General features: G+C 40.4%; 1 protein-coding gene across 4 annotated transcripts in view; it reads left to right on the top strand.

The window, feature by feature from the left end:
- abch1 (ATP-binding cassette, sub-family H, member 1) overlaps positions 1-26207 on the top strand; it is a 31006-nt gene extending 4799 nt beyond the window's left edge. For all 4 annotated transcript variants that reach the window (XM_071479859.1, XM_071479860.1, XM_071479862.1 and 1 more), the window contains 18 exons: positions 1073-1232; positions 2605-2759; positions 4783-4890; positions 6192-6285; positions 8529-8603; positions 8956-9136; positions 9620-9716; positions 9825-9993; positions 10484-10584; positions 14914-14984; positions 15314-15363; positions 15885-15941; positions 16076-16146; positions 16352-16440; positions 17126-17229; positions 19434-19593; positions 20894-20998; positions 21860-26207. In XM_071479859.1, coding sequence (XP_071335960.1) covers positions 1073-1232; positions 2605-2759; positions 4783-4890; positions 6192-6285; positions 8529-8603; positions 8956-9136; positions 9620-9716; positions 9825-9993; positions 10484-10584; positions 14914-14984; positions 15314-15363; positions 15885-15941; positions 16076-16146; positions 16352-16440; positions 17126-17229; positions 19434-19593; positions 20894-20998; positions 21860-21966 — 1954 coding nt within the window. In that variant the 3' untranslated portion in view covers positions 21967-26207. The remainder of the gene's footprint in view (positions 1-1072; positions 1233-2604; positions 2760-4782; positions 4891-6191; positions 6286-8528; positions 8604-8955; positions 9137-9619; positions 9717-9824; positions 9994-10483; positions 10585-14913; positions 14985-15313; positions 15364-15884; positions 15942-16075; positions 16147-16351; positions 16441-17125; positions 17230-19433; positions 19594-20893; positions 20999-21859) is intronic.
- Positions 26208-26995: the final 788 nt, after the last annotated feature.

The raw sequence follows: 26995 nt of genomic DNA, 5'->3' as shown, positions 1-26995 counted from the left end.
GAAAGTCATGTTTTTTACTTTGTAGTCCAGCTCTAAGTTCCTAGAAGAACTTAAATCATAATGCTTACCTTTTTTTTTCATGTTCTCTCTTTTGTCATTTTTCTGCTCGTGAGCTTTGTTAGAGAAGATTTATGTGGTTTAGCAACAGACAAGATCACTTTTTTCACACATACCTGCATTCCTGAGGTGACAGATGAAACGAGAAAAATGGAGAGAAACAGAAACCTTGAGTCGGAAATAGTTTTTTCGAAATAGCATTTGAACAAGCTTTACTCACATTTCTAACAGGTCAGAAATGTGATGGGTGAAAAAGGAGATATAGTGTTACACCTGGAATGTGTGAAGTATGAAGTTGGTTCCATGTGATCTGCTTTCTTTTTTTCATTTTGTTTAATATGCACGTTTACCTGATTTAAACAGAGGAATCAGCTTTAAAGAGTAATGAAAGGAAAAGAGAGGGACATTAAAAGCTGTATAAAAAAGACAGAATCTGTCATGGACGTAATACAAGACAGCTATTTAACTATTTAAAAGAGTAGGCTGACATTTTTTTAAATACACTTGTTCACTGTTTTGCTAAGAGTTGGATAATAATAATAATAATAATAATAATAATAATAAAGCATCATGGTCTACTTTAGGGAGCTTTGTTTGGTTTGAAGGTAACTTACACAGTCGTATTGTAACACTGCTGCTTGTTGGGTTTTATCTAATATAGTCATCTGGTTATCTTCACATGTTTACATTGACATAATCTATTTCTGCTGTTCCACCTGAAGTGCTTCCACACCTTCCTTTCCTTACAGAAGCCACAGGTTCTTTAACACGGTCCACTAATTTTCATTCACTTCACCCGTTTGATGACTGAACAGTCTAGTTGGAGCTGTGACGGTGTGTTTATGTGCCAGAGGGAGCGTCTAACAACCACTGTCATAGCAACATCACTGTATTTAAACGCTTACACGCTGCATGTTTCTCTGACAATAAAACCTGGTGGACAAATGGTGAACAAAAATGAATCATCACTTTGCCAAATGTAGAATTGTCTCGAACTCTTGATTCTCTGTTGCAGTTATGGTCTTTTGGGCCCCAGTGGATGCGGGAAGACCACACTGCTGAAATGCATCGTGGGAACTCTGAAAATCTCGCGGGGTCACATCACTGTGTTGGGGAAGCCGCCTGCATTTCCTGGTCATGACGTGCCGGGGAAGATGGTTGGATACATGCCACAGGTATAAATAATCCCACTGCGATATACTCGTGCCCAAAGGTCCTTGAAATGTTTGGAAAAGCCACAAATTCATGGCCTTTGAAATTCATGGACTTCTGTATGTTCACTCCGAAAGCTTTCTTTCTATATTTTTGCAGCTAAATATTAATTCACGTTTAATTAGAGACAAAAAGGTCTTAAATAGCCTTTATTTTTTCTTCAGTCCAGTCCAATTCCTCACAGTGCTATGTTAGCATCAAGTCCAGTCTTTCAGTCTTTCAGCTCCACATTTAAACCTTTGTTTGTCCAGGGAAGTTTTTTTTTTAAATGTGTGTTTGGTGAAGAGAAGTTTGACCCCAGCACTCAGATCAGGGACTATCGAATTAATCAAGCGCCTTGCTCGAGGGCTTGGTTAATTTATCTTCTGTTACAGTCAGTGAGCCGCGCCTGAGTGTGTCTCATTACTGTCACAATGGATACCTGATGAGGCTGATAACACACACGGCATGAGTTCTCCTGTGTGTAACCGTGAGCATCGCACTCGTCCCTGCAGGAAGTGGCCTGTGACCCAGAGAGGAGGAAATGTGACACCTCATCTGCTCCCCAGTTTGCAACTGTTGTGCTGCTGTGGTGAACTTGGCTGGTGTTTGTCTGATGTCGCAATGCAGGGGAATTCACCGACGTGTAACTTCGACTTGAACAGAGATGCCAGCAGCTTATAATACATCCTATTCATTTTTTGTTACAGATATATTGATTATTTAAGCTCTCACTCCTTCAAGATTACACATTTTCCACTCAATAAATCCAGACAGTTATGGAAGTGGATTGAAGTCTTAGAAAGCAGCAGTGTCGTTGGTTGTAATATTGTATAGCTTTGCTGTGCTTAAGGAAAATGTTGTTATTGTGAGTTTTTCTGATGGACCAGTATTGTGCTGTGGTCTATACCAAGAGTTTAGTGATGCATTATTAGATATTTTGATTTTTTTTAATAATGGATATTTTATTAATCAATTTATCATCAAAGGAAGGATGAGAGAGATGACAGAAGAGTCAAGCTGGGATCAAATACTCGCTCAGATTCTTTTCTGATCAATTTTTAATTGAGATTTAAACACAAATATATTGACATGTGTTAGCATTAGGTTAAAGAGAGCAAGTAGTTTGTCACGTATTATTCTATTATTATGGACAGAGATAATTGTAGGGACCGGCTCTATGGAAGCCAGACATGTATCAGTGAGGTGAGGACAGACACATGGTTGAGATCCACATGGGGACTGAAAATCTGCAGTAACAAGCACCACCTCTCTGTAGTAATTCATCCGGGGCTGTGAAGAACATAACGTCCACACACACAAACACACACAACCTTTTGCGTTTGTGTTGCACAGGAGCTGGCGTTGTACAACGAGTTTACCATCAGCGACACCCTGACCTTCTTTGGCCGAATCCACGGCCTGACGTCAAAGGAAACCCAGGCACGCAGGGACTTCCTCATCGACTTCCTGGATCTACCTCAGAAGCACAGCCTGGTCCGAAATCTCAGGTGAAACTATGTGTGGTCTAACAGACGGGACGAGTTCAAACACAGTGACTTCCCCAGAAAGACGTGAACATAACACACTAAAGCAGAATGTGACCTGGGGCTTGGAGCAGATTTGCAGCAGGTGAACTTTAGACAACTGAGCGTCAGCATTGTTCGATTTGTAGCAATCGCCTAACTTATCCTTCTGATATGATACTGTCCCTGAAATGATGCAATGTGTCATGATGTGACCCAAAGATGTTAGATCCAAGTGTTGATTACAGTGTGGTGAACTGAGGCCACAGGCAGCACATCCCTAAATAGAGCCAGTTTATGAAGTGAGCTAAATGTGTTTTTACAGCTGTCCACAGATGCCGGCGGACTTTGACACCTGAGTTGCAATAAATGGATGTGCACACACACACACACACACACAGAGAGAGAGAGAGAGAGACAAACACAGACACACATAATAATCTCTCTTCTCCACATGTTGTAAACCCAGTGCCCATAAAACAACATGACTTTGTCTGATAAGGATACAAGCAAGAGTCAAATGAAGAGATTAGCTTCCCTTTTACTGTGTAAATCAGCTTGTCTAAATATTCTTACCTTACAAAGACATTATGTAATTTCCATTTATCAGAGGGTTATTATGTCTGTCCAGCATCGACAGATACAGTAACATTGTTGGATTTGTTCTGTGGTTCTGGGAAAGAACTTGGTCAAATCATCATTTTCAATCTCGTCACAAGTTCAAGATGAAGATGTTGGGTTTTGACCCAACTTCTGTGTTATTTGTTTAATTATGCAAATCCAAAACCATGGATACAGTAATTGAAAGAAATTTCCACTAAGTCTTTTGGATAACATAATAATAAACATAAAAAGTCACCGCTATGTAGCTGATTAATAATTTCAATAGGAAAGAAGTTGGAGTATAGTTGAAGGCCAAACGGCTTTTTTCAATCTCATACACACAAGATATTAACTTGTGCACCAAAGTAAAGCACAAGATTTCCCTTTTCCCCAGAAGCTGTCACTCTACATCCAGCTGCCTCTCATTAGCAGCACAGTTTGCACTATGCAGCATTGTCCCATTGAACAAATGGTGATATCTGCAGAGCCATGTTCATCGCCTCGCTGCCAGCTTCCTGCTGCTCGGACTCCTGGCAGCTCGTAGCTACTAAAACTTTCCACTCAGATGAACCTCCATTATCAGCTCTACACATTTTCATCTTTTCCATGGGAAATGATCCTTGTTTTCGAGCCATAAAAGGAAACAAGCAGTGCAAATTAAAAATAGACTATTTGGCATTTCACCAAATATTTCTGTTGAGTATCTGCTTTAAGCATGAAGTTATTTTTGAAAATGTGACTTTATTTTCCATGTCAGTCGAGAGAAAACTGACTGTTTCAAGCTCTCAGGCATCTTAGAAAGTGGTTGATTGGCTCGTATATTCTGCAGTTATTGGAGGAAAAGTAAACAGCTCTTGTTACAGATCATGATTCACATCCCTGATTCATTACAAAGACCCTTCTGTTTCCAGAGAGGCCCCTCAAACCAGCGTTCATTAGCACTTCATGTAATATTTATGTCATCTGTGCCGTAACAGGCTGTCATGTTACTGAGCTGCAGCTTCTGGATGAAACTAAAAATGAGAAGTGTTTTATTTTAGATTTTGCATGATGGCATTTTGTTGTGTTAGCGATTCTCCTGCTGCAGCCTGACGTGACACAGGCTGTTGAAACTGTTTACACATAATATGAAAAAAATGCTTGGTATGAGTAAACTCGTTGTGTGGCACATGTCTGCGTCTCATCGGCTGTGGGATCAACCTGATCAACCTTTCTCCCAACATCCCGCTCTCAGGCCTTGTTATTTGTCTCTGTGTTGTCAGGCAGGTTCGTCTGCTACCACCTCCCTCAGGAGTGAGTGGCATGCACAGAGCGGAGGTGGATTATCGGTTACGCAACAATTAAGAATGTAGCAGAAGACCTCTGTCGACCTTTGACTCTTTTTTTGTGTGTGTGTTTGTTGCAGTGGGGGTCAGAAGCGCAGGGTTTCCCTCGGAGCAGCTCTGCTTCAGAATCCAGAGCTGCTCATCCTGGACGAGCCGACGGTTGGAGTGGACCCTGTGCTCAGGGCCAAGTATGTTCTGACACACACACACACACACACACACACACACACACACACACAAACACACACACAATACAGCATGTGTCATACAACTGTCCTCTTATTTTGATTCAGCCATAAATTCATTAGTTACATCCACTCTGCATCCTAATGTGGAAAATCACACCTGCCGTCATATACAATCTTAAAACATGTCATTTTTGACTTATATTTTATATGTTTATAGCTGACAGTAAAGATTTGAAGCTGTGACTTTACTGTTACATGGTATTTGTTCTAAACTCAGAATGAGTGCAGAGAAGTGCGTCACTGAACTTTTATGTTTCCTTTAACACCATAAAAACAACATTTAAGCTGTAATGTGATTAAACAATAACCAAAACCCCAGATAAAATCTTTGCTATCTCAATATTGGTATTATATTGATAGGTTGTCTGTCTGTACTGGCAGTTAATCAGTAATTCACTCAGCTGTAAATGCTCTTCCACATGAACTTCTCTTCAAACAGTTAAAATACATTTTATCCTGAACTTTGAATCCTCTGTTATGTCAGAATGACCGTTTGCATACATGTAATTAAAGGTTCACAAGGTCCTCTTTTGAATTGTGTATTTTTTTGTGTATCTCGACATCACTGCAAACAAGGGAAACCTCAATGATTGTCGAGGCTTAAATAAAGAAATTAAATAAACACCCTGTTCACATTCATTTCTCACTTTTTATTTCTTTTTAGCTTTATTTGATGGTTAATATTTTACTGTAATTCCCCCTATTTATGATTTATTAGCAGTATAATAACATAAATGATTTAGAAACAAATATAATGTAATTATAAGCAGATATCAGGACATTTTGTTTATTTATTATTGTATTATTTATGTTTTCAAGTGTTTATTAATGTGCCATTTATCTCTTTTGAAAACATATTTTACACTATTTATTAACTGTTTATACAACAGGAGGTGTTATAGTGGTTACACTTATATCTGCTTACAACTACATTATAGTGTGTTACATACTTTTTAAATTAAATGTTTATATACTGCTTATAAATGCTTAATAGTAGAACCTTCTGTATGAAGATTTGTTCATATGTTATAAAAAGGAAACTTGTTTGAAGGCACGCTGCAGCGTGTTGCTCCAATCTCGTTGTGTAATCGCACCACAAAGCCTCATCAGATCAGACGGTTGGCAGGAGAACGGCTGCTGGAAGCCACAAGCTTTTCCAGACTGGGATTTTAGGAAAACTCTTATTAGCGAGTGGGTCAAGTGTTACGTAATTCGTTTGGTTTCTTCTGTCTCCTTTCTAGGATCTGGCAGCATCTGGTGGAGATTGTGAAGACAGGGAAAGTCTCTGTCATCATCACCACGCACTACATAGAGGAGGCCAGGCAAGCCAATGTGGTGAGATAATTCACGGAGCCATGCACGTACACACACAAGATAAATTAAGCATAAATACACATGCACACTCAAAACCATTCAGGAATACAAGCGCAAGATCAATCGCACCGCGTCCACAATAGTCCTCAAAAACAAGGGGTCCATTCATATTTATTCTGTGTCACTATGTTATATCAAGTTTATTCTTTATTAGCTTTGACAGGAGGAACAAAAGCTCAAACTGAGTGAGAAAACTTCAAATCATTTGGTTCCTAATTTATTGTTTTGGTTCACAAAACACTTTAAAGGTTAAAGACTATTGAGAAATCCAATGAAAAGGCCAAATCAAACAATGAACTGATGAAGTATCTAAAGCCCGATACAGTTCTTACAACAGATGCACTTTTCACTCCTGTTGAGTAACATTAGCTGTGTTGGTTTTGCTCTTGTCATGAGAGTAAGAAACATATAGACTGGTGCCAGCATTAATCCTTTAGGGTCAGTCTGTGTGAAAGGATGTGTTGGTGACACTGATACTGGTTTGTTTCATTTACTTTGATATGCTAGAAAAGTAATTACCTAAAGATGGAAGAAGTTTATTGGCAATGACGACATCATTTTTATCATGTGATCATGGTGCAATGTGCTAAACGACTGATCTGGATGTTGGGCCTTGAAAAACTTTGTGTAGTATTTCAAAATAAAGTCAGCAGAGGTTTCATTTGGACATGCAGCCAAGTACCAAAGTAAAAGCCTTTAGTCCTACATATTTACAGTACATTTAACGCCTGTGTCACCTTCACTGCTCGTCTAACTAATGCTTGGATCGGCATAAATCCAGTCACCCCATGAGTTCATTCACTGTTTCACCACTAATCTTCTTTGTGTATAAAACCGAGAGCTTTACAGTTTTGAGTTTGTACAGTAGATCAGGCCACAAGCCACAATAGGTTTCTTTCTGTTTAAAGGTGGAGTTCGGCATTTTGGGAAATTTGTCCCTTTCTGGCCGCAGAAAAAAAACATTAGAACATACATTAGAACACACATGGCTAACACGGCTCCCCCCATGTTAATAGTTAAAGCTCACTACTTAGCATGTTGCATCTTGTTTGATTAATCTGTACTCAAATGACAAGTTGTTAAGAGCCAGACTTAAGTGAGGGTCCTCATCCTAACAGCATTTCTTCTTTAAAAGTCGCATGGTTTTAAAATACAATCAAACAACGACACTAGAACTAATTTGCTCTACACTGCAATACTGAGTCACCTTTTCATAACATTAAAAAAAAGTAATAAAAGTATTTCCCAAACTATTCTTTTATGATGACGTGGCCGTTTATTTCTGAGTGTTCATAATGACTTTAAGGAAACGTGCAGAGGAGATTTTCAGAAGCTGAAATCTCACTTCTCTTTCAGTCCCCTACCACGCATTGGTGTGTAGCTGAACAAACAAACACCTCTGGACTTCCTCCCCCTTGTTTTGTGTACATGTGTAGCTACTGTGTGTGTGTGTGTGTGTGTGTGTGTGTGTAGGGTGTCATATTCAAACTGAAACTCAGACTTCATCACTCAAGCTTGTTCTCAAGCTGCACAAAACCAGGTCCAGGGTCACAGATGCAGCTACATGTAAACACAGGAGGCAGGAATTCTGAAACCAGTCTGACCGCTCATGCAGCTCAGTGATTTCTCCATCCAGGGTTAAATGATGGGTGGGTGGAGGCAGATCACACCGATCGAGGGAGAATGAGGTGGATTCACTGATTTATTTCAGTCTTTGTGACTGTGACACCCTGAGAGAACTGTGTCAACGCGCTGCTGTTGTTTGAAGAGTCGAGCTCTGTCTGGTAAACATGTGTCCGTGTGTCCGCAAAGTCCTGACATGATGAAATGCTCATTCCCCAAAGAGTAAGAAATATTGTTAATTAATTAGAGCTAAAACAGCTCCTCTCTGTTGCCCACTGTTGTAATACAACAGAGGGTCAAAGCACTTGAAAACGAGCTTTAACATTAACTTTCATCAAAGGTTATCTTGAAAGGAAAACGCTCCCCAACATTTATGTTATTCCTTCAATTATCACAGTTTTTACCACTGGAGAAGCTAAAAATGTGCAAGGTTTTTATTTTCTTATTTGGAAAAATTTCCATTCTTGCCATAAAAATCTTGTGGATGAAAAAAGTTGTATCCAAACATAAACAAGTGACAACTTTTGTTTGATAAAGACAAAAAATAACACCGTTCTTTTTCTGTTTTCTCCGTTCTCCAGGTCGGTCTCATGCGAAATGGCCATTTGCTGGCTGAAGGTCCTCCAGATGCAGTCATGAAGCAGCACAGTGCAACAGTGAGTACTGTTTGAACCCCTGACGGACCACATGGACACCCAGGGGAGCTGGTAGTCAGGGCAGGGAGGCTGTTCGTGGGACCACGAAGCAGCAGTAGTCTGGAGTTGTTAATGTCATTGCACAGTTGTTGGAAAATGTATCTTCTCCCCGACTTTTGGGGAGAAAATTCAACCAAGAGACACTAAACTCAAAACAAGTCAGTGATTTGATTCCTCGTTCTAACACAGCTTCCATTGTGAGGGACAAAGTGATGTATGTGCAGATGCACAGGTGATTGGGAAACAATGCAGAGTAAAAAGAAGTGTAGACTCAAGACTTCTGGTCCCTGTTCACCTGCATCTTCTCCTGCAGACCCTGGAGCACGCCTTCCTGCAGCTGTGTGAGACGTCAGATCAGATCGGCTCCAAACGGGGATCCAGTCCTCAGGGTGCGCCGTTAGAGAGCAGCCAATCGTTTGAGAGTGGGCGGGACGAGAGTCGGCCAATTCTCGGGATCGGACCGGGAGCCGCAGAGGACGTTCCCAAATATTCAGGTACTGATTTGAAACGTGTACCACAGGATTTTTTTTTTACAGTCTATTATAAGTTATACTTTAACTTTACAACACAACTGTTATCTGAAATCATTATTGAAGGGGTTATTATTAAATACATAATGAAAAATACATAAGATAAGATAAATCTCTTCAGGTGTGGTTTCTGCCAGTTCAGATTCCTGTTTTTTGTTTTTTTTTAATGACAGTGGGCGATGAGTCCAACATGTGTCAGTTCAGATCATCATCCTCTTTCTCTCTCTGTCTGTACATTATCAGATTTCTTCTGATGTTTGCTGCTCTGCTGTCACCAACCTTCGTGTTTCCTTACTGTGTTGCCTGTTGTACAGGGTGATAAATACTATATATTAACTGTATAAATACTGATATGTGACTCACTGTTTGGTGAATGTTTATTTGGAAAATCTCTTTTTTAAAGTGTGTTCTTGTTGTGTGTGTATTGTGTATTGTGTGACTGTCCAGCGGACTGGAAGGTGCGAGCCAGACACATGCTGCCAAAGTGGAGAAACATCGCTGCCCTGATGATCAAAACCTTGGTGCGGATGAAGAGGATGCCTGGGTCTGTCAGCGTGATCAATATTTAATATCAACACCTAATAATTAACAGCAGACGTTACTGTAGTCGGTACAGCGTTTCTCACTGTCTCTGCCTCCTGTGTGTTTGCAGCTCGTTGTGTTTCCAGTTCCTGCTGCCCGTCATCCAGATCTCTCTGATCTGTTTGTGTGTCGGAGGGGATCCAAAGGGGATCCAGGTTGCCGTAGTGAACAACGAGACCGCTCCGTCTGCTTACAGCCAATCGCTGCTCTCCTTCCTGGATAACTCCAGTGTGCACCAGGTGTTTATTCGGCCTTGTGAGACACTGATACACACACTTCATACACGTCAGGCATGATCGCACCTTGTTACATGTGCTGTAGATCTGTTGGTAAATTCACACACAGTCTGCTGTTCAGATTCAGATTCTCGCTTTATGACTTAAACATGTTGCACAGGAGTGAGTTCAAACATGGTTGGTATTCAGAATGGTTTCAGTCCAGAGAGAAAGCAGAAGGCTTTTCTTACAGCTGTTGTATTTGTGTCGGCTTTAAGCAAATAACTTTCACTTCCGTTCACAGCAGAACAGAAAAAAACTTTTTTTCTAGGAATCAGTGAGAGGGAAAAGTCGCTTCATGGTCTGACACTGAGATAATCTTTCAGTTTACTACATAAAAAACACACATAAATAAACAGCTGTAATATGAGAAGATGTGAATTCACTGGACACACATGTGCAGCGCCCATATATAATGTATAATAATTAAATTATGTCTGTTTTTTGTGCACAGGTGCCCTTGTCCCACACTGATGCCTTCGATGGGATCTATAACGGAGAGTACTGGGGCGTCATCGGCTTCGGCAAGAACTTCACCAGCTACCTGACAAAAAGGTGAGAGGAACAGTGTCATACGTAGGAACGCACCAGTCTTAAATACTGGATCAATCAGGCGTCAGCCGTGATGTCACCAATCATAAAACTCTTTGATTCAGTCACAGCAGGAGGCCGACTCAGGTCTCAGGCTGGAGACGCACTGGATGTGTCGTGTGTGCGTGGCGGCTGCAGAATGTCTTGGTTTTCATTTCGGCGCCTGTGTTGACGGGTTAGAGCGGACACACTGTCTGCATGAGTCGCACATGAGACGCACGTCTCTTACGTCGCGACTGCGTCACATGATCTAGAAGTTCAGGGTCTTGCAGCAAAAATAAACGTAATAGAGAAATGAGCTGTTGATGTTATTTTGACATCACACCAGCAATATTACACTATATTTTTTAACCATTTCAGCAGCTGCATGCGGAGACAGTGCTGTTTAAGAGGTATTTTCTGTCAAAAATAAATCAGAATGAAGAGAAATCCAACATTCAAGTTTCCTGCAAACTCAGTAAACAGATAGAGCTGACACATACGCATCCAGTGTGTCTGCGGGGTTAGTGCCACATCGATCTCTGACCTCTTGTTACCTTGGAAGCAAAGTGATGCAAATGAGTTCTACACAGTGAAGTGCACAGATTTTAAATGTAGGAAAAACAGAGAACCAGAGTCAGATCAACACTCAGTATTGATACCTTGAGTTCAGGTCTCAGAATCTGTGTCGGGACAGAAACAGCTGCATCCGTGCATCCCTCATTGTTGGGAATTTTCTGTGCAAACGTTTAATATGAAATTGAATCGATCCCATAAGGGCTGTGTAGAATATACAGGTAAGAGGTGAATGACATTATGTGAGGTAACTATGAGCTTCTATAGTACAACAATCCTCTCTGCCCCGTGGTAGATCCTGAAACTCATGAACATATGATACAGCTGTACCTACTTTTATGCTTCTATGGGGTGAAAAAGAAAAGCTTTCAAATGAATGATAAAGTGAGAGATTGATCACACTGGGCTAATATTATGACAGCAAACCAGTAATGGAAGCACAAATCAAAGAGGATGAATAACTGTGTTGCTGCCTGCTCATGTTAGCTTGATAAAAAACAAGCATCTGTCAAAACAGCACCAGATTTTTGTGCTGCTTCATTTTTAATCACGCACTCAACCATTTCTAAGAAGTGTGATTGTTAAATGGAACTTTTACATCTGCACCGTGTGAGATGGCTGCGTGTGCATGTGTTCAGAGATGAAGTGTGTGTGTCTGTGTGTGTTTGTCATGTGTCTTTGCGTGATGATGATTATGAGTTTCTCTCTGCTCTGCAGCTGGAATGCTGTCTGTGCATCACACCTGTGTTTTGATGGAGTCGCTGGGCTTTATTGTGGGTTTTGCATGACAATTGAAAATCCCTGTGACGCACATGAACAGTGTTCTGTAGTCAGCGCTGCATTACAGGCGCGTTACATCATTACAGTACATTACATTACATTTACTCATTTGGCAGATGCTTTTATCCAAGGTGAGGGACAACACTTAAGCTTCAGTGCAGCATCAGGGTGACACACTGTGAGTGTTTTGCTTCCTGCCTGGTGTACACGTCCTGTGTGTGCTCACACTTCCTTTCACACACACACACACACACACACACACACCTGAGCTTCTCTTTACAGCGCTGCTTTGAACACTGTTATCAACTTGCTGAGTTCTTGCACAAGTTTTAGCAACTTAATCAACAACAACTGTTGAAACTTAATCTCTCAGGAGCAACACAGTATCTGACTTTCCTTCTTTTATTATAGGGACACAATCTATACAACGACCTGCAGAGGAACACTTCAAAAGCTTTACACAGTTCATCACTGTCCTCTGTGTTCTCTGGTCACATGTCCCTCTCTGCATACTCGTCGTAACACACTCTGGTTTACACTCATTATAAAACTCCTCTTGGATGCTCACTCCCCTGTTCATTGTGACCAAACACAACACACAGTCTTCTTCTTAAATCAGAGTAAAAGCCCCTAAATCCAACATGTCCTTTGTCTTGTTGTCTTTCCAGTCTGCTGCTGCTAATGACTGGAATTTGTTAGAAAAACACAAAAATTGGACAAATTTATCTCTAAACTTCTGTTTGATTTGATTAATTAGTAATTTTCTTTGTTTCTTCATTTTCATGTCTTATGTTTTTGTTAATTTGTTTTTGTCTGCCCAGCAGTGGGGTGGCCCCTCCTTCTCCCCCACAAGTGTTTTCTGACACTTGCCAGGCCGTCATTGTTAATTAGAATCTGTTCTTAAAGTCTTACCTGGTAAAATAAAGGTTAAATAATATCAACTTTATGTCTCACTGACGAATGTTTAGCTAAAGAATGTTATTGTGTGAACAGAGACGCTTCAGGCTGTGAGTGGATTCGTGTTGATGGAAATTCTTCACATGACAAGTGAAAGCTCAGAGTTTCAAAGGTGAAACAGCTGTGCATCTTCAGTTTGATGAGAGTTAAACCTGGAGGGAGAGACAGTTTTTAATTGATCTGATCTCTGAAGAATCTCATTTAAAATAGTTTCTTTCTGGGTGTTTCCGAGTTTATTAAAGTGATTTGTGCATAATAGAGATGAAATATAAATATTCATGTCCTCTTCAGGATGACGTGTTTTAATACTGTTGATCCATGAGCTTAAACTTTCCACCATCAGGTCAAACTTCATTGCACCATTGTGCAGCCTCACAGATCCACTAGCACAGCTGGAGACTTTTGGTTTTCTCTTTGGATTCACACACACTGGGGTCATCTGGGGTTTAAAGCCTTGCACTGTGAGGAGACAGGGATCAAACCACCGGCTTGCTAACAACCAAATCTTGCTAATATATCAGGAGCTGCATCCCAGGAATTAACACCTCATTCAGTAGCAGCAGATAAAAACCAGAGAAGAAGAACCAATGTGCAGGAAAGTACCAGGTACATACAGTTTGTTCTATGCTGATAGTGGAGCTGGATTTACTGGTGATTAATGGACTGCAACAAGCATCTTTATAATAATGAACCAAAATATTTTCTTACTTAACTTCAGGATCTTAATCAGGAAAATCATCCTCTGGATTCTGTCTGTTGAGACGGCTTCATAAGAAGCATTCAGTGTTTGTGTGAACATGGTAACACTCGACTTTAACCCCTGCTTATTTAATCTGAAGCTGAGTGTGCACCTTTAAGAACATGTTATATCAGATGATAAGATAAATGAAAGGACATTTTAAATGTTAATTGACTTAAATAATGTATACACAGATCAGTTATTCAGTAGCTGTTTTTATTACATTAAAAACTGCTTATAAATACTAAATAGAGGAAGTGAAGATAAAGTGTTATAATTATATTTCCTATGAGCATAAAAGCAGCTGAGAAGAACGTTGTATTATTATTTGAATTTCCTGAATTTGACTTGTTTCTGTCCCACACTTCTGTGTTACTTGTTGTCTCTGTTGCTTTCAGACACACACACACACACACACACACACACACAGACACACACCAACTCACACCCCAGAATTGCTATCATGTGAGGATGAGTCAATACTGGAGGGAAAAGGGCACAAGTTGTTGCTTTAGGTGTGAATCACTGTTCTGTGTGTGTGTGTGTGTGTGTGTGTGTGTGTGTGTGTGTGTGTGTGTGTGATCTCTGGGTAGACAGTCTGGTCCTTCCTGTCCCTAACACACCTGGGCAGGTCGCAACTTAGCACCTGCCAGTCAAACTCTCCCTCTGTTTGAATCATGTGCCGCTCATGTGACAGACCTGCCTGAGCAGAACTGAAGGTTTCTCCTCCTGCAGCTCCTGGTCATGAGAAATCATCTGAACAGTCTAACAGACCAGAAGTTTGCATCTGTTCATTGTCTCTTAATTACTGCGTGGGCAATGCATGATGGGTAAGGAGTTAATGCAAATATACCCGACTGTGACTGTGACAAATTGCACTTCTAGTTCACCAGTATTTCTCAGAGGCCGAACTTTTCTGCAGGTGGAAATATGATATAAAGAATTGTTATAAGAAGCAGAAAGAAACCTGAGGCATTATGCTTTGATACAAGTTTTTACTTCCTTTAAAAAAAAAAAAACAATGTAGATTTACTTCAAAACATATCAAAAATGTTTGCCTGCATAAAGAATATTCACATTCACGAGGGACATGTGTTGAATGATTAAATTCTGCGGCCTCAGTTCAAGATGATATCAAAATCTGCATCTTCAGATCCTTATCCCTCTGGTTTTTGCTTCTGTTGCAACTTTTGTATTCCACTTTTATTGATTGTTAATTAAATAGATTGTTTCAGATCATGACCCTGTCCCTGACTTTGCAGGATGTTGCAGCGGCAGGTTTCCAGAGAGGTCGTCGATGGAGGATCAGTCCACGTCTGGCTGGACCTGACGAGTAAGATGAAAATCCTTCTTATGGATTATTGTCTTTTTTCTGTTAATTGTACTGAATGACAATAAACACGGAGCAAGTTAAAGTAATAATCTAATATGAGTTTTGAGATTTTGTGCCATATTTTAGAAATGTGATATGTATTTCACTCAGATTGTGGAATTAAATTCTTCACGTCTTTATATTTCATAAAATTTAAAGGATTTGTGTCCTATACATGCACTAAAATACAGAATCCTCTAGTAAATCTCATCACTTTATATACAACTACATTATCTACTGTGACTCTGAGAAGATGAAGTTGCTCATTTTAGCTGTTAATACTTTTCCAGATCGACAAATTGCCTTAATGCTGCAGAAGAAGCTTCACGAGGCCTTTCAGGTGTGAATCTGTTTCCTGTTTGTTTCCTTCTTTGAAAATATCTGGATGTTATTTCTGTTTGTTATTTCTCTGGGAGAGATACAGTCAGAAATCCTTCAACACATGCAGTAGATACAGAGACGTCTGACAACGTACATGATGTTACAGTGTAAACTGACACATGTGGGTCAGCGCGCTCTATGCTGTGCACAGTGTAACCTGAAGAACACACTTAAACATGACACGCTCGGCTGAGTGCTCTTGCTTTAGGGCACAACAGCAGCATTTTCTCTCCAATAGCAATATCAATGACTCTTAACTGATTTCTTCTATTACACATGACACCAAACCAAAGTCTGTATACATGTAAAACACTTCAGTGACTAATTTTGTTGTTTTTTTTTTATAGATAGTTTAGTGAAAGCTGATAAAAAATAAAACTGAATTATCACCAAGTCCTAACAGAGGATAAGTTACATTCTGCTTTGCAACATAAATACATTACGTGTGTTTGACTGGTGCTGTTAATACTCTGTCTGTAGGCCTTTGTGGAGAATAAGTTGGGCAGTATGTCATACCTGGTCGCCCTGCCAATAAAGGTAAGAGCTCATGGAATAAAAACCAATGTAATAAGGATGTAGAAATGAATAAAAACCTGTTTGCACGTGCTGCTGTGTGTCTGCTGATGCTTTAATAAAGTAAAAATAAATCTTTTGTTGTTGTCATTTTCTAGTTTGAGGAGCCCATCTACGGCAGCATGAACACAGACTTCACTACGTTTGTGACACCCGGAGCTGTGCTCAGGTCAGTGTGACGAGAGGCTGCTTTATTCCCTCACTGTGCCTGTGCTAATGAATGATGTGTGTTTTTAAGAGGAAAATGTTGGAGGATGTTTTTAAACTGTTAAGACATGAGAAGTCAGTTATGTTAAATTGTAGGAGCTGGCCGGAGAAAAACAAATATCATTTAACTTCTGCTGTTTCTCTGCTCTTCTTCTCTGGTGCTGCAGTATCACCTTCTACCTGGCCGTGGGTCTGACGGCTCTGTCCTTTGTCCTGGAGAGAAAGGAAGGGCTTCTGGACAGGTGCTGGGTCGCAGGTGAGTGTTCACAGGTCACAAAAACACAAAAGCTGTGTCTCTCCATTAGATATATGACATGAAAACAACCAGACCTGCCGTCATACTGGGCTTTTTTCTGTTTGTCAGGTTGTGTCTCTTCTTGTCAGGTGTAAAACCTGTCTGTGATTTTATATTTTTATGTCTTGATTGCCTGTCTGCTTAACACTGATTTGTATTTTTCATTCTTATTTTGCTGGCTAATCAAATCCGGCCAAGGGACAACAGTTGAAAATTACACTGACACATCACAGTGCTGATGAAAAAACAAATAAAATAAATAGATTCGGTGTCTACTGCTATACATGTTAATTCTGTGCAGGTTTTAAGTACGTTGTCTGCAGGATAAGTGGGAAGGACTCTGAATAATGAATTGAATCCAATCTATAAATCATTTAAGTGTAATTTTAGAAATAACCAGTAGAGGGAGTAACATGATCACAGAAGAGTGTGATGAGGAGGAGATGTGACAGCTGTTCTAACACATGATGAATTATTATTTTTCATATCTTTAAAATGATTAATAACTATATAGGAATGTGTAAATTACATTTTAAGTAATGCATTTAAATTCATCATAGTCATTTAGATTCAGAGGAGATTGAGTGATGACCTATTTACTGCTGATGCTGAGTAATGCTGTGATGTTTCTGTGTCCGTGTCTCAGGTGTGAGCTCCATGGAGACGATGCTGGCTCACCTCTTCTCTCAGCTGTTCGTCATCAGCGTTCAGATCGTCCTGCTGCTCCTCTTCATCCTGCTCGTCTTCAAGGTTCGTCCTCCCGGTGCCGCCAGTAAAACGCACAGCTACGCCGACAAACACGAGCGCGCTCTTCAGATGAGATGAAAGTTTATTGATTGGAGAAAAAGGGTCTAAGCAGCAGCAAAAACCACATCAGCAGTGAAGCAACCAAATAATCAGTCAAAACAAATAAATATGTAAAGACTTGTTTGATTATATAAAAGAAGACAGTTTAAATCATTTTTAACTACTCATTTTAACTCTAAAGCATCGCAGACACACACTCACCTTGCTGTTTGTTTCTCTCATAGTTGTGGTTTTGTGTTTGGAAAAACACACCACAGGGCAGTTGGGTTTAACCTTTACTGAAGCCACAACACTGTCAATTGCAGTTAAAGTAAAGCTGACACATGATTCTTGCGCTGTTTGGCTACAAAAGGCACTTTTCAGGGGCAGTTTTGTGCGACTGGAGGAGCTTCTGAAAGGTCACTGCATTCCTAATGTGATTTGGTTTGTGGAGACTTTGAGGTTAATGTTTTGCAAATGCAGCAGGCCCTGTTACCCTGTTACCCTGCTCATTTGCATTTTTATTACATCATCAAAAATCTGACTTTACCTACAGCACATTGGAGCCATAATAACTCACTTTAACCATCAAACTGGGCTTTTATTCCAAGATTGTGCTGCATCATTTTTTTTGTGTGTAAAATGTACATGTGACAGCAAACTGAAGAAGAAATACTGTGTTCAGCAGACGCTGAAGGTCAGCAGGGTCACTGACTGACTGATTGATTGATTGATTGATTTTCAGTTGACTTGTATGGAATCACTGCAGGGAGAGGGCACTCGGATAAAGTCAGTGTAGATATTGTGTGTGTGTGTGTGTGTGTGTGTGTGTGTGTGTGTGTGTGTGCGTGTTTATGCGTCTAAGTCCATGCAGGCACATGCTTTTATGGGTGTGTGCACTCGTCTGTCTGAAAGTGTGTGTGTGTGTGTGTGTGTGTGTGTGTGTGTGTGTGTGTGTGTGTGCGTGTGTGTTAATTAAGGTGCTGAAGTCCAAAGAGACCACCACTCCATAAATCACTTCCTGCATTGGCCGTATCCAAGGATCACTGCGGGATCGCCACGACAACAATCCTTGATTGCTGTGGCAACCAAGTGGTCATGTGGCCTCTTGGTGCAGGTCTATTTTTGCACGTTGTCAGGGGAGACGGATAGTGTCCTAACACACACACACACACACGTCTTCAGATTCTTGTCAAGTTCAGAGAGTTTTGTATCATTTTGTATCTGCTGAGCTGAGATTTACAGACTTTGTCTCTGTTTTTATTTGATTTAGTTTCTCGCTGCGGCTCCGTTTACACTCCTCCCTCTGTCTGTGTGATTTACAACCAGACTTAATCAGCAGAAGCTTTTCTTTTCATGTCCTGCAGTATTTTTGGCTGATAATCAGTGAGCTCCTCTGTCTCTGAGGGTCTCTCCTTTTCTCCCTGTTTCATCTCTTTCTCTTTCTCTTGATCTCATCGTTTCATCTATTCTCATGTTTCTGAAGATGTCCTCCACAGATTTAGCATGTTTGACATTTTATGTTACAAAAAGGATCAAAATAAATGCAGCTGAACCAGAGATCTCCTATTTAAAGCGTAGTGCCTACATTAACCACAATGCAACTCGTCAGTGATGCATGCAGGTGTGTTGTGTTTGTGCCAGTCCACTTCTTTCTGACTCCACAGCCCCAGATTTTTTTTTTTGTGTAGTTTTCATGCATAAATTTCCAACATTAGCTTGGTTTCCACACCAGGGACCTCCCCCTGGGGAGCAGGAACCTTTGGAGGAACTTAGTTCTCGTACATTTGCAATAGAGGAACCAGGGTCTAAATTAAGTTCTGGGGAGAGCCCACAGAAAAGTCCATCTCTGGGGGGGGGATCATGTGTTGGACCAGTGTAACTACAAAGTCTTTACCAAATGTTTTTGTGGATCTGGAGTATGTGAGAGCATAGAATCTGTGCTGCATTTAAAGATGGTGGCTTCATCCTTTTGATCCACTAATAGATGAAGATTGTGATTGTAATATTGTGAAATATTTTTCGTGCATGTAGAAATAATGTATAAGACTCTGAAGATCCACTTTTCAGTCCACCACAGCTTTGCACGTGAAAATACCCTCGACTTTTACAAGGCTGTTATCTTTCCTCGCCCCCTCCTCCTCCTGTCCGTCTTCCTCTCTCTGCAGATGCCTAATGAAGGCTCCTTGGTGCTGGTTATAATTCTCATCGTGCTGCAGGGCGTCACCGGCATCTCCTTTGGCCTGGTCATCTCCGCCGCCATCGATGACGAGCAGAGCGCCAACCAGGCCGCGCTGGGCATCTTCTACCCCAACCTCATCATCAGCGGTAGGCCTCTGTGTGTGTGTGTGTAACTGGTCTTATAAAGTCCTGTAGGTGTCTGATTACTGGACCATTATTTAACAGAAAAAGCTGATTATAGACTCTTTGAAGTTGGGAACAGGGTGCAAGCCTGTGTGGAGGTGGTGCGGATGAATCTTTGTTTGGATTGGTTCAGATCATCAACACTTTAAAGGCATCAGGAGAATTTGTGTCTCCAATCCTCTTCTAACACTTTAGCTAAATGAGAACTGAGGTAGTTGTATATATTTATGTATGTATTTAATAATGATGATTAATTTCTTTAATTTCAGCTTGAATGACAGTGTCTCACATATGATATTATTCTTCATTCAGATCCCTCTGGGTTTCCACAAAGAGGCTGCGAGTCCTCAGCAACACAAAACAGATTAAAACAGCTTTTAAAAATCATATTGTATCAGGAAAAAGGCAGAACAAGCCAAACATGCAGATCAGAAAATAAAATCAAAATCAAAAAAACTTTAGTCTTTGTGAGATTTGGAATATTGCATAATAGTGAAACAGTATCTTACTTTATCTGTAATTATGCAAACCTCAGGCATTTAATGATATCATCAGTACATCAGGACAAAATAATGTCCATTACTCCCAACAATCCCTCCACAAGGTTCATTGAGTAGCTGCTCTGGAGCTGTCGATCATATCCAATGAGTTCGCTCATTTGTCATGGAATCAAATTCCCTCTTTATTATTATTATAGCGCTTAAAGGATTTTTTTTCCATGTCGAATTAAAAGCTGAGAAGTTCATTCTTGGAAACAGGAGTTGAGAAAATCTCACCACAGGGTCCATTTAGTCGCTGACCTGCAGCTGTAGTAGCTTTCAATCACATCACACCATCTTTCAACCTCAGATTTTAAGGGCGAAGTGAAAAAAAGTCCCTTAAATTGCTCAGAAAAAAAAGAAGTTTCATGGTAACCAGGCAAACTTCGTCTGCTGCTGGAGATCATGTGATATGACTGAATCCTGTAGAGCAGCTGCTAAATGGACCGTGTGGTGAGACTGTTTTCTCAAGCTCTGTTTCCAGGCAGTTGTTTTCAAGTTTCAGTGCTGAACTCTAAAGACCTCACATCATTCTTTTTTTTTTTTTTTTTTTGTTGCCACTTCCTCATCTGCTTCGAATAGTCCAAATAAAATAAAAACTCTCATCACAGCAGGGTCAAAACAGGAGAAACCAGAGCTTGTTTAAATGCTTTATGGTGTTTATTACACACTGTATTTTAACAACAGGTGTAAATCCTCAGAATCCTCTCTGTCCTGTGCTCTAGGTATCATCTGGCCTGTGGAGTGTATCCCGTATCCTCTCCGCTACCTCAGCCTGGCTCTCCCTCAGACCTACGCCTCTGAAGCCCTTCGCTGTATCATGTACAGAGGTAACGTATACACACGTTACACAACACGCATCGGTTTCATAATGTTATGAGCTGCTGTGGCTCGTCTGGCGTGTAGTTAGCGTGTGTTAGAGTCAGATTGTCACAGCGCAGCCAGTGTGTGTCTGAATCATTCATCAGCCCTGGATCCTGTGTGATCTCAGCTCCCTGGACTGTGAGGTGTAGTGGTTACGCTCTGTCTCCCCGATCTCGTCTCCCTCTCTGGTCCTGAATAACACCTGACAACAGCCCGAGCTGCCTCCATGTTACACGATACACGCCAAGCACAGGAAGTCGGAGCCGCCGTTTCCTGCTTAGAGGCGCAGTGGAAGACGAGACACGGGCAGAAGTCAGCAGCATCAGGATTAAGTTTGGGCGATGAACTGAAAACATCAGCCTGAATCCGACTGGATTCACTTGCACTAGAGTCAAACCCAATATGTTGTGTCCATGTTTTGCTATATAATAACAAAGCTGCACTTATTATACTTCAGCTTTATTCGCTCATCATTGATTTTTTCAGGTTCTAATGTCTGGAAGACGCAGCTCATATATAATACATGCATATAAATCTCAATATGAGGTCTGTGCAGGTTCTGGAGCTTTCAATCATAACACTTGACCTTCATCAGCAAATGGTGTTTGCCAGTTGTGATTGAGTTGTTTGTTGCCTGGCAGGTAAAACCCAGGGCAAAAAAGCTCCATGTTACTCACTGTTTTTACCGCAGTCAAAGTTAGATGCTGAAACTTCATAACAGATATAAACATGAAAAATGTAAATATACACAGAGTTTCACATTTTGTTTTGAAAATCACCTGCATTGTGTCCAGTTTTGTGGATATAAACATGCAGTTCTCCGTCAGGTTGGGATCTGTCTCGGATGATGGTATGGCGAGGCTTCGCCGTCACCCTCGGCTGGAACACCTTCTTCCTCATCCTGGCCACAGTCATCTTAAAGCTGAGGACGTGACAGCTTTGTCCCGGAGAACATCCTTCAGTGTGGGGACGGAGCCGTCAGGTGAAGCCCAGGACACAGACTCACCTGTTCGGGCCTCTGTCTGTGGATGTGCTGAGGCAGCAGAGAGCAGGAGGGGGGGGGGGGGGTGGACTGATGAGTTGATGCATCAGTCTCCCTCCTCCTCCTGTCTCTCACACACACACACACACACACACACACACACACACACACACACACACACACACACACACACTCAGCTGCCTGATCCTGCAACAGTTGCTTTGGCCTGTTCAACTGTGGGTGAAGTGTCAAAATGCTGCACAAAGAAGTTACACAACACAGAATATCTACATGCACAATATGAGAATATTTGTCATATAGTGACCGTTAGGTGAGAATCACGTCTGGTCTTAAGGTTTGTTTCACTTTCTATTTGCAGCTCATTGACACTTTTCACCCCCAGGATGGACCATGTACCAACTCAGGGTCACTCTTTTGTTTCTGTTTGCCCTTAGTCTTAATGTTAACAGAGAGATTCTGCTGTCATACACTTTTTTTTCCAGAATAGGTGAATAAGCCTCACCTATTCTCCTTATTGGAGAAAAAGAGGAAAAATAACAGTCAAGATACTGTAGGACATTGTTTTTTTGTCTGTACAGTGTTTGTTTGTTAGCCATACATTTACATTATAGAGAAAATCTATGTAAACTTTATGTTAAATTGTCAGAAAAAGAGTCTGAGCACAAAAGAATGTGAAAACGTTTTTATGATTATTATTTTTCTGGCTTTACGAGCAGAAAAAGTGAAGAGAGGCTTGTTGTTGCGACATGTTGTGGGAACCCAGAGTAGGTTTTAAAATGCTGATCTCTTCAGATTTTCGGGGAAATTCTCACCCGTTCAGGCTTCCCCGCAGCAACAGCATCTCCTCTCGCTGCTCGCCTGTTGTATGTGTTCAGTTTTACGTCCTGTCTCGTGTGTGTTTGACAGGAAGTGGTAATCGCCTCTCATGTCGGTGCGTTACCAGGTGCTCAAAATGCAAAGAGGGGTGTCGTCACGGTCGTCCTCAGTTCAGGTGGATGGTGTTTTCTCTGTAACTTGAGTTTTGTGCCTGCGTCTCCTGTGGGAGGAAAAAAAAAAGTGGGGTTTGATGTTGGTGGAGGGAAAGTATCGGTACTGTATCAGTTCTTTTTGATTATTCTCCACTTTGCTGGACAGAGTGGAGGCAGATGGAGAGATTTTTTTCCTCACAGGTCAGGTGTGTCACGCTCTTCAAACCCTCTGCATCCAAGCAAAATATGTTCTTTTTTTTTTTTTTTTTACATAAAAGATTCAAACTGCTCGTACTTTATATTTTGTTTATGAATCTTCCACCAACAATAACTGAAGCACACACACTGTTTTGGATTCAACACGTCATGGAGATGTGCCTTTGGGTTGCTGTGTTGTCTGCACTGCAGGAAAGGGAAGAAAAATCAAAGTGAAATCCTGAAATGAGGAATCACTATGAAATCTAGACTGAGGTGTAGCTGGATAGTAGCTGGTGATTGTCAGTTTAGAGCCGATGGGAAACAGAACTGAGCCTGATTGACCTTTTTTTGTGTTCAAGTGATTATTAATGAAGAAGGCTGCATTTTAAAATACCTCTATATGGTAGTTTGATATTGTATTAATGGATATTTTATTTTTAAAAAATTGTTTTAAAGCAGCAGGCCAGTCTTTGGATTGTGGGGTATTTTTCCAATTAATATTTCTTTTTTTTCATTTTATATAAAAAAACATGTTAAAATAATGGTTATAAGACTGGAAGAAAAAAGTAACTGAATTCTGTTAATAATAAATAATGAAATTCCTTTTTCTCTATAACAACAAGACATTTTGATTTCTAAACCAGTGAGCTCCCACTTATATCCTGCCTTTAAAGGAATAGTTCTACATTTTAGAAAATTACCCTATTTACTTTCTTGCCAAGAGTTAGATGAGAAGATCAGTAACACTCTCATATGAAGCTTAGTACAAAGACTCGGGGAAACAGCTGGTCTGATGCTGCCAGACGGTAACGAAATCTGTGTACCAGCATCTCTTAAACTCACTAATTAATACAAGAAGTAGGCCGGTGAATAATCCCCCTGCAGATTAAACGATAACATGTGCATCGCTGGCTTTAGCATTTTTAACATAAAGGCATGTGGCTGGCATCGATCTCCTCCTCTAGCTCTGCAGGAAAGCGACCCTGAGTGCTGAAAAGGCGGCAGACCACAGACTCAGTCCAGCATCACATGTTGTGCCAATCTCATAAAGATTTAGAAATGTTTACATCCATGTGGACGCATGCTTAATAACTCTGAATATTTTTTTATTGGCAGATGTTTGACCCAGTTTAGCTGTAGACCTAAACACATATACCAGCATGTGTTGTGTTTAGATGTGTTGTGATTGTTCCCCCTCTCTAGCAGCCACGATGTAGGGATGGATAATTTATGTGTCCATTAGTAAGATGAATAATGAATCTAAATGGCTGTAAATTGCTGTGATTGGTTTGCGTCATGGTCTGATGGTAAAGATGTGTGTACCGTGTGTTGTGTGTGTAATGCTAGATGTTGAATCTGTAAGAGAGCATTTTCCTGCACTGTAAAATCTGCTGTTGTTGCTGTAAAAATCTGCTGTACAGTCATCAGTGTTCCTGTCGCACACTTTAAGGGACATTGTGTTGTGGTCGCCTTTTGCTCCTCCAGAAACAGCTGTTTATCACGCTCACATGACACCAACATGCTCCTGAATGGACTCGGCTGTATTTTGCCAAACCGTGAGGATATATCTCCTGTAGCTCAGATCATATTCTTACCTTGACAGAAAGCTGACGATGAATCCCTCATCATGACGGGATTAACCTCTGTGCCTCGCTCAAATCCCATCACACCATAATGTACCTTTAGAAGGTTTGTTAAAAATAGTGAACAAACACTGGTTAGAAAAAAATGTGGTGGTATCATGAGTGGTAAAACTGTGGATAATTGGAATATTATTGCCAAAAGCTTGTGTGAAATCTGTGTAAAATTATCATATGATTATTTTTGCTCTTTATGTCCATTTTGGGTGAATAACCTTATGTTCACTATTGATATTCAAATACCAATGCTCCAGTCTGTAAATCTACCTGTAACCTACCATTATGTAAACATTTTATAAGATTTACATTAACTGCAATTACCCTGCTGAAGACAATAAGTCAAATAAGCTGATTGCATTGGTTCTTAGAAAACTGTTTCTCTCCTATATTGCTCCTATAATGCTACATAGCATAGTCTCATGAATGACTGAGGATCGTGATCAAAGGATCAAATAACTCAAAACCTATTGGATACAATGCAATAAAATGTTGTACAGATGTTGAAGAATCCTAAATGATTTTAGAGTTTAACAGATTTTTATGGCTCCGCATAAAAATACGTTTGTACGTCCCCCTTTCATGGACGTGATATCTCAGTAACACCTTGACAGGTGTCCTCCAATTTAGCACAAACGTTCCCTCGGACTCAAGGATGAACTGATTTTGGTGGTCAAAGGTCAAAGGTTTACATCAGTATGACCTCACATAACACTTTTTAGCCATTACTCAAGACTTCACCAATTACCATTCAGCAGGCATGACATCAGACTTAACAATATTTGAATGGAGATCTGATGTTCGCTGTGGGTTTGTTTGTTTCTGTTACCAGGACACTGTCGGTCAAGTCTGATCAAACTACACCCACGTAGTCCTGATGAAACAGGTTCGCTGAGTCTAATCATGTCTTTTTTTTTTAAGGTTAACTTTAATTGTTGGTTATATGGTCGCAAATTTTTTACTTTATCAAGCAAAACTTTCAAACCGGGCTTTAATGAAGTTGTTAAAATTGGAATATTTAATAAAGGCGTTAATATTTTCTTCAGCTATCTCCTCACTTAGGTTCAAGTCATCAGAAAGTGCTGTAATTTACTGTTATTGCCAGTTCTTCTGCAGAGTTTTGTCTTCTTTTGGTTAATACTGGAACATTGCAGTTCATGTAAATATATATAACGTGATGAAAGTTTGTGTTGCCAGATGTTCCACGTTTTATCTGCTCCCAACTGCAGTCGACTACCTCCGCTGTCTCTCCCCAAAGGGCATGTACACTCCTGTGTTGTGACATGTATGCACTGTGATAGCAGACATGCTTCGATGAAGTTGTTCATGTATTTTCAAACAATTAAAAAAAAAAAAAAAATCTTGTGGAGAGATCCTCCCGTTGTCTTGTTGTGCGTTTCACAGCTGTGCCAGATTTTACTCAATACCAAAGAACAAAAATCCCCCACAATTCCTGTGGCTACAAAAACACCCAGAGGCCATGGATGACAGATTTATTTAATGACATCATCCTTGCTCGCATCACTGTGTTTCCTGTTGCCATGGTGATGAGGGATGACCCTGCTGCCTTCTCTAGAGCCTCACCTGACTGGCTGCAATTTGTATGTGTACGATGTGTGAGACTGCACAGTTTTTTTAGTGAAATGCATTTAAATATATTTGTGTGTGTGCTATCAGGACATCAGTTTGCATGCGTGTTTGTGTCTGTGTGTGTTTGTGTGTGTCCACACCAAAGTATGCGTTTGTATGGACTAACCTTTGGCACACCCATCAAACAGTATTTCCTCTGAAGCAATTTTGGGATAAAATCCAATGCAACTGGAGCAAAAAGTTAAATACTAGAAGTAAAACTATTTGAACTGCAAGCTAAACATTTTGAAGTGAAATATGAAGATACTGAAATGAATCTTTCTTTAACTTTTAAACAAATCTGTGCAACAATTTTAGGCCAATTTAAGTCATTAATACAAGCCAACATGGACATGGAGTCCTTAACAAAGTAATTATTTTAACCCAAACCATGATCTAACCCTAACCAAGTGGTTTTGGAGCATAAATCTAACCAGACCTTTACCATAGCATTCTCACAACATGAAAGGGTTCATCATTTATTATTCAGCTGTGATTTCTAAACAGTTTATCTCCTGCCACTAATTC

This window comes from Trachinotus anak, unplaced genomic scaffold, assembly GCF_046630095.1.
Source record: "Trachinotus anak isolate AG129_WGS33_773 ecotype Australia unplaced genomic scaffold, CSIRO_AGI_Tana_v1 ptg000007l, whole genome shotgun sequence".
In the NCBI taxonomy this organism is placed as follows: Eukaryota; Metazoa; Chordata; class Actinopteri; order Carangiformes; family Carangidae; genus Trachinotus; species Trachinotus anak.
Note: the sequence above shows the minus strand (reverse complement) of the source record. Positions and strands in the feature narration are given on the sequence as shown.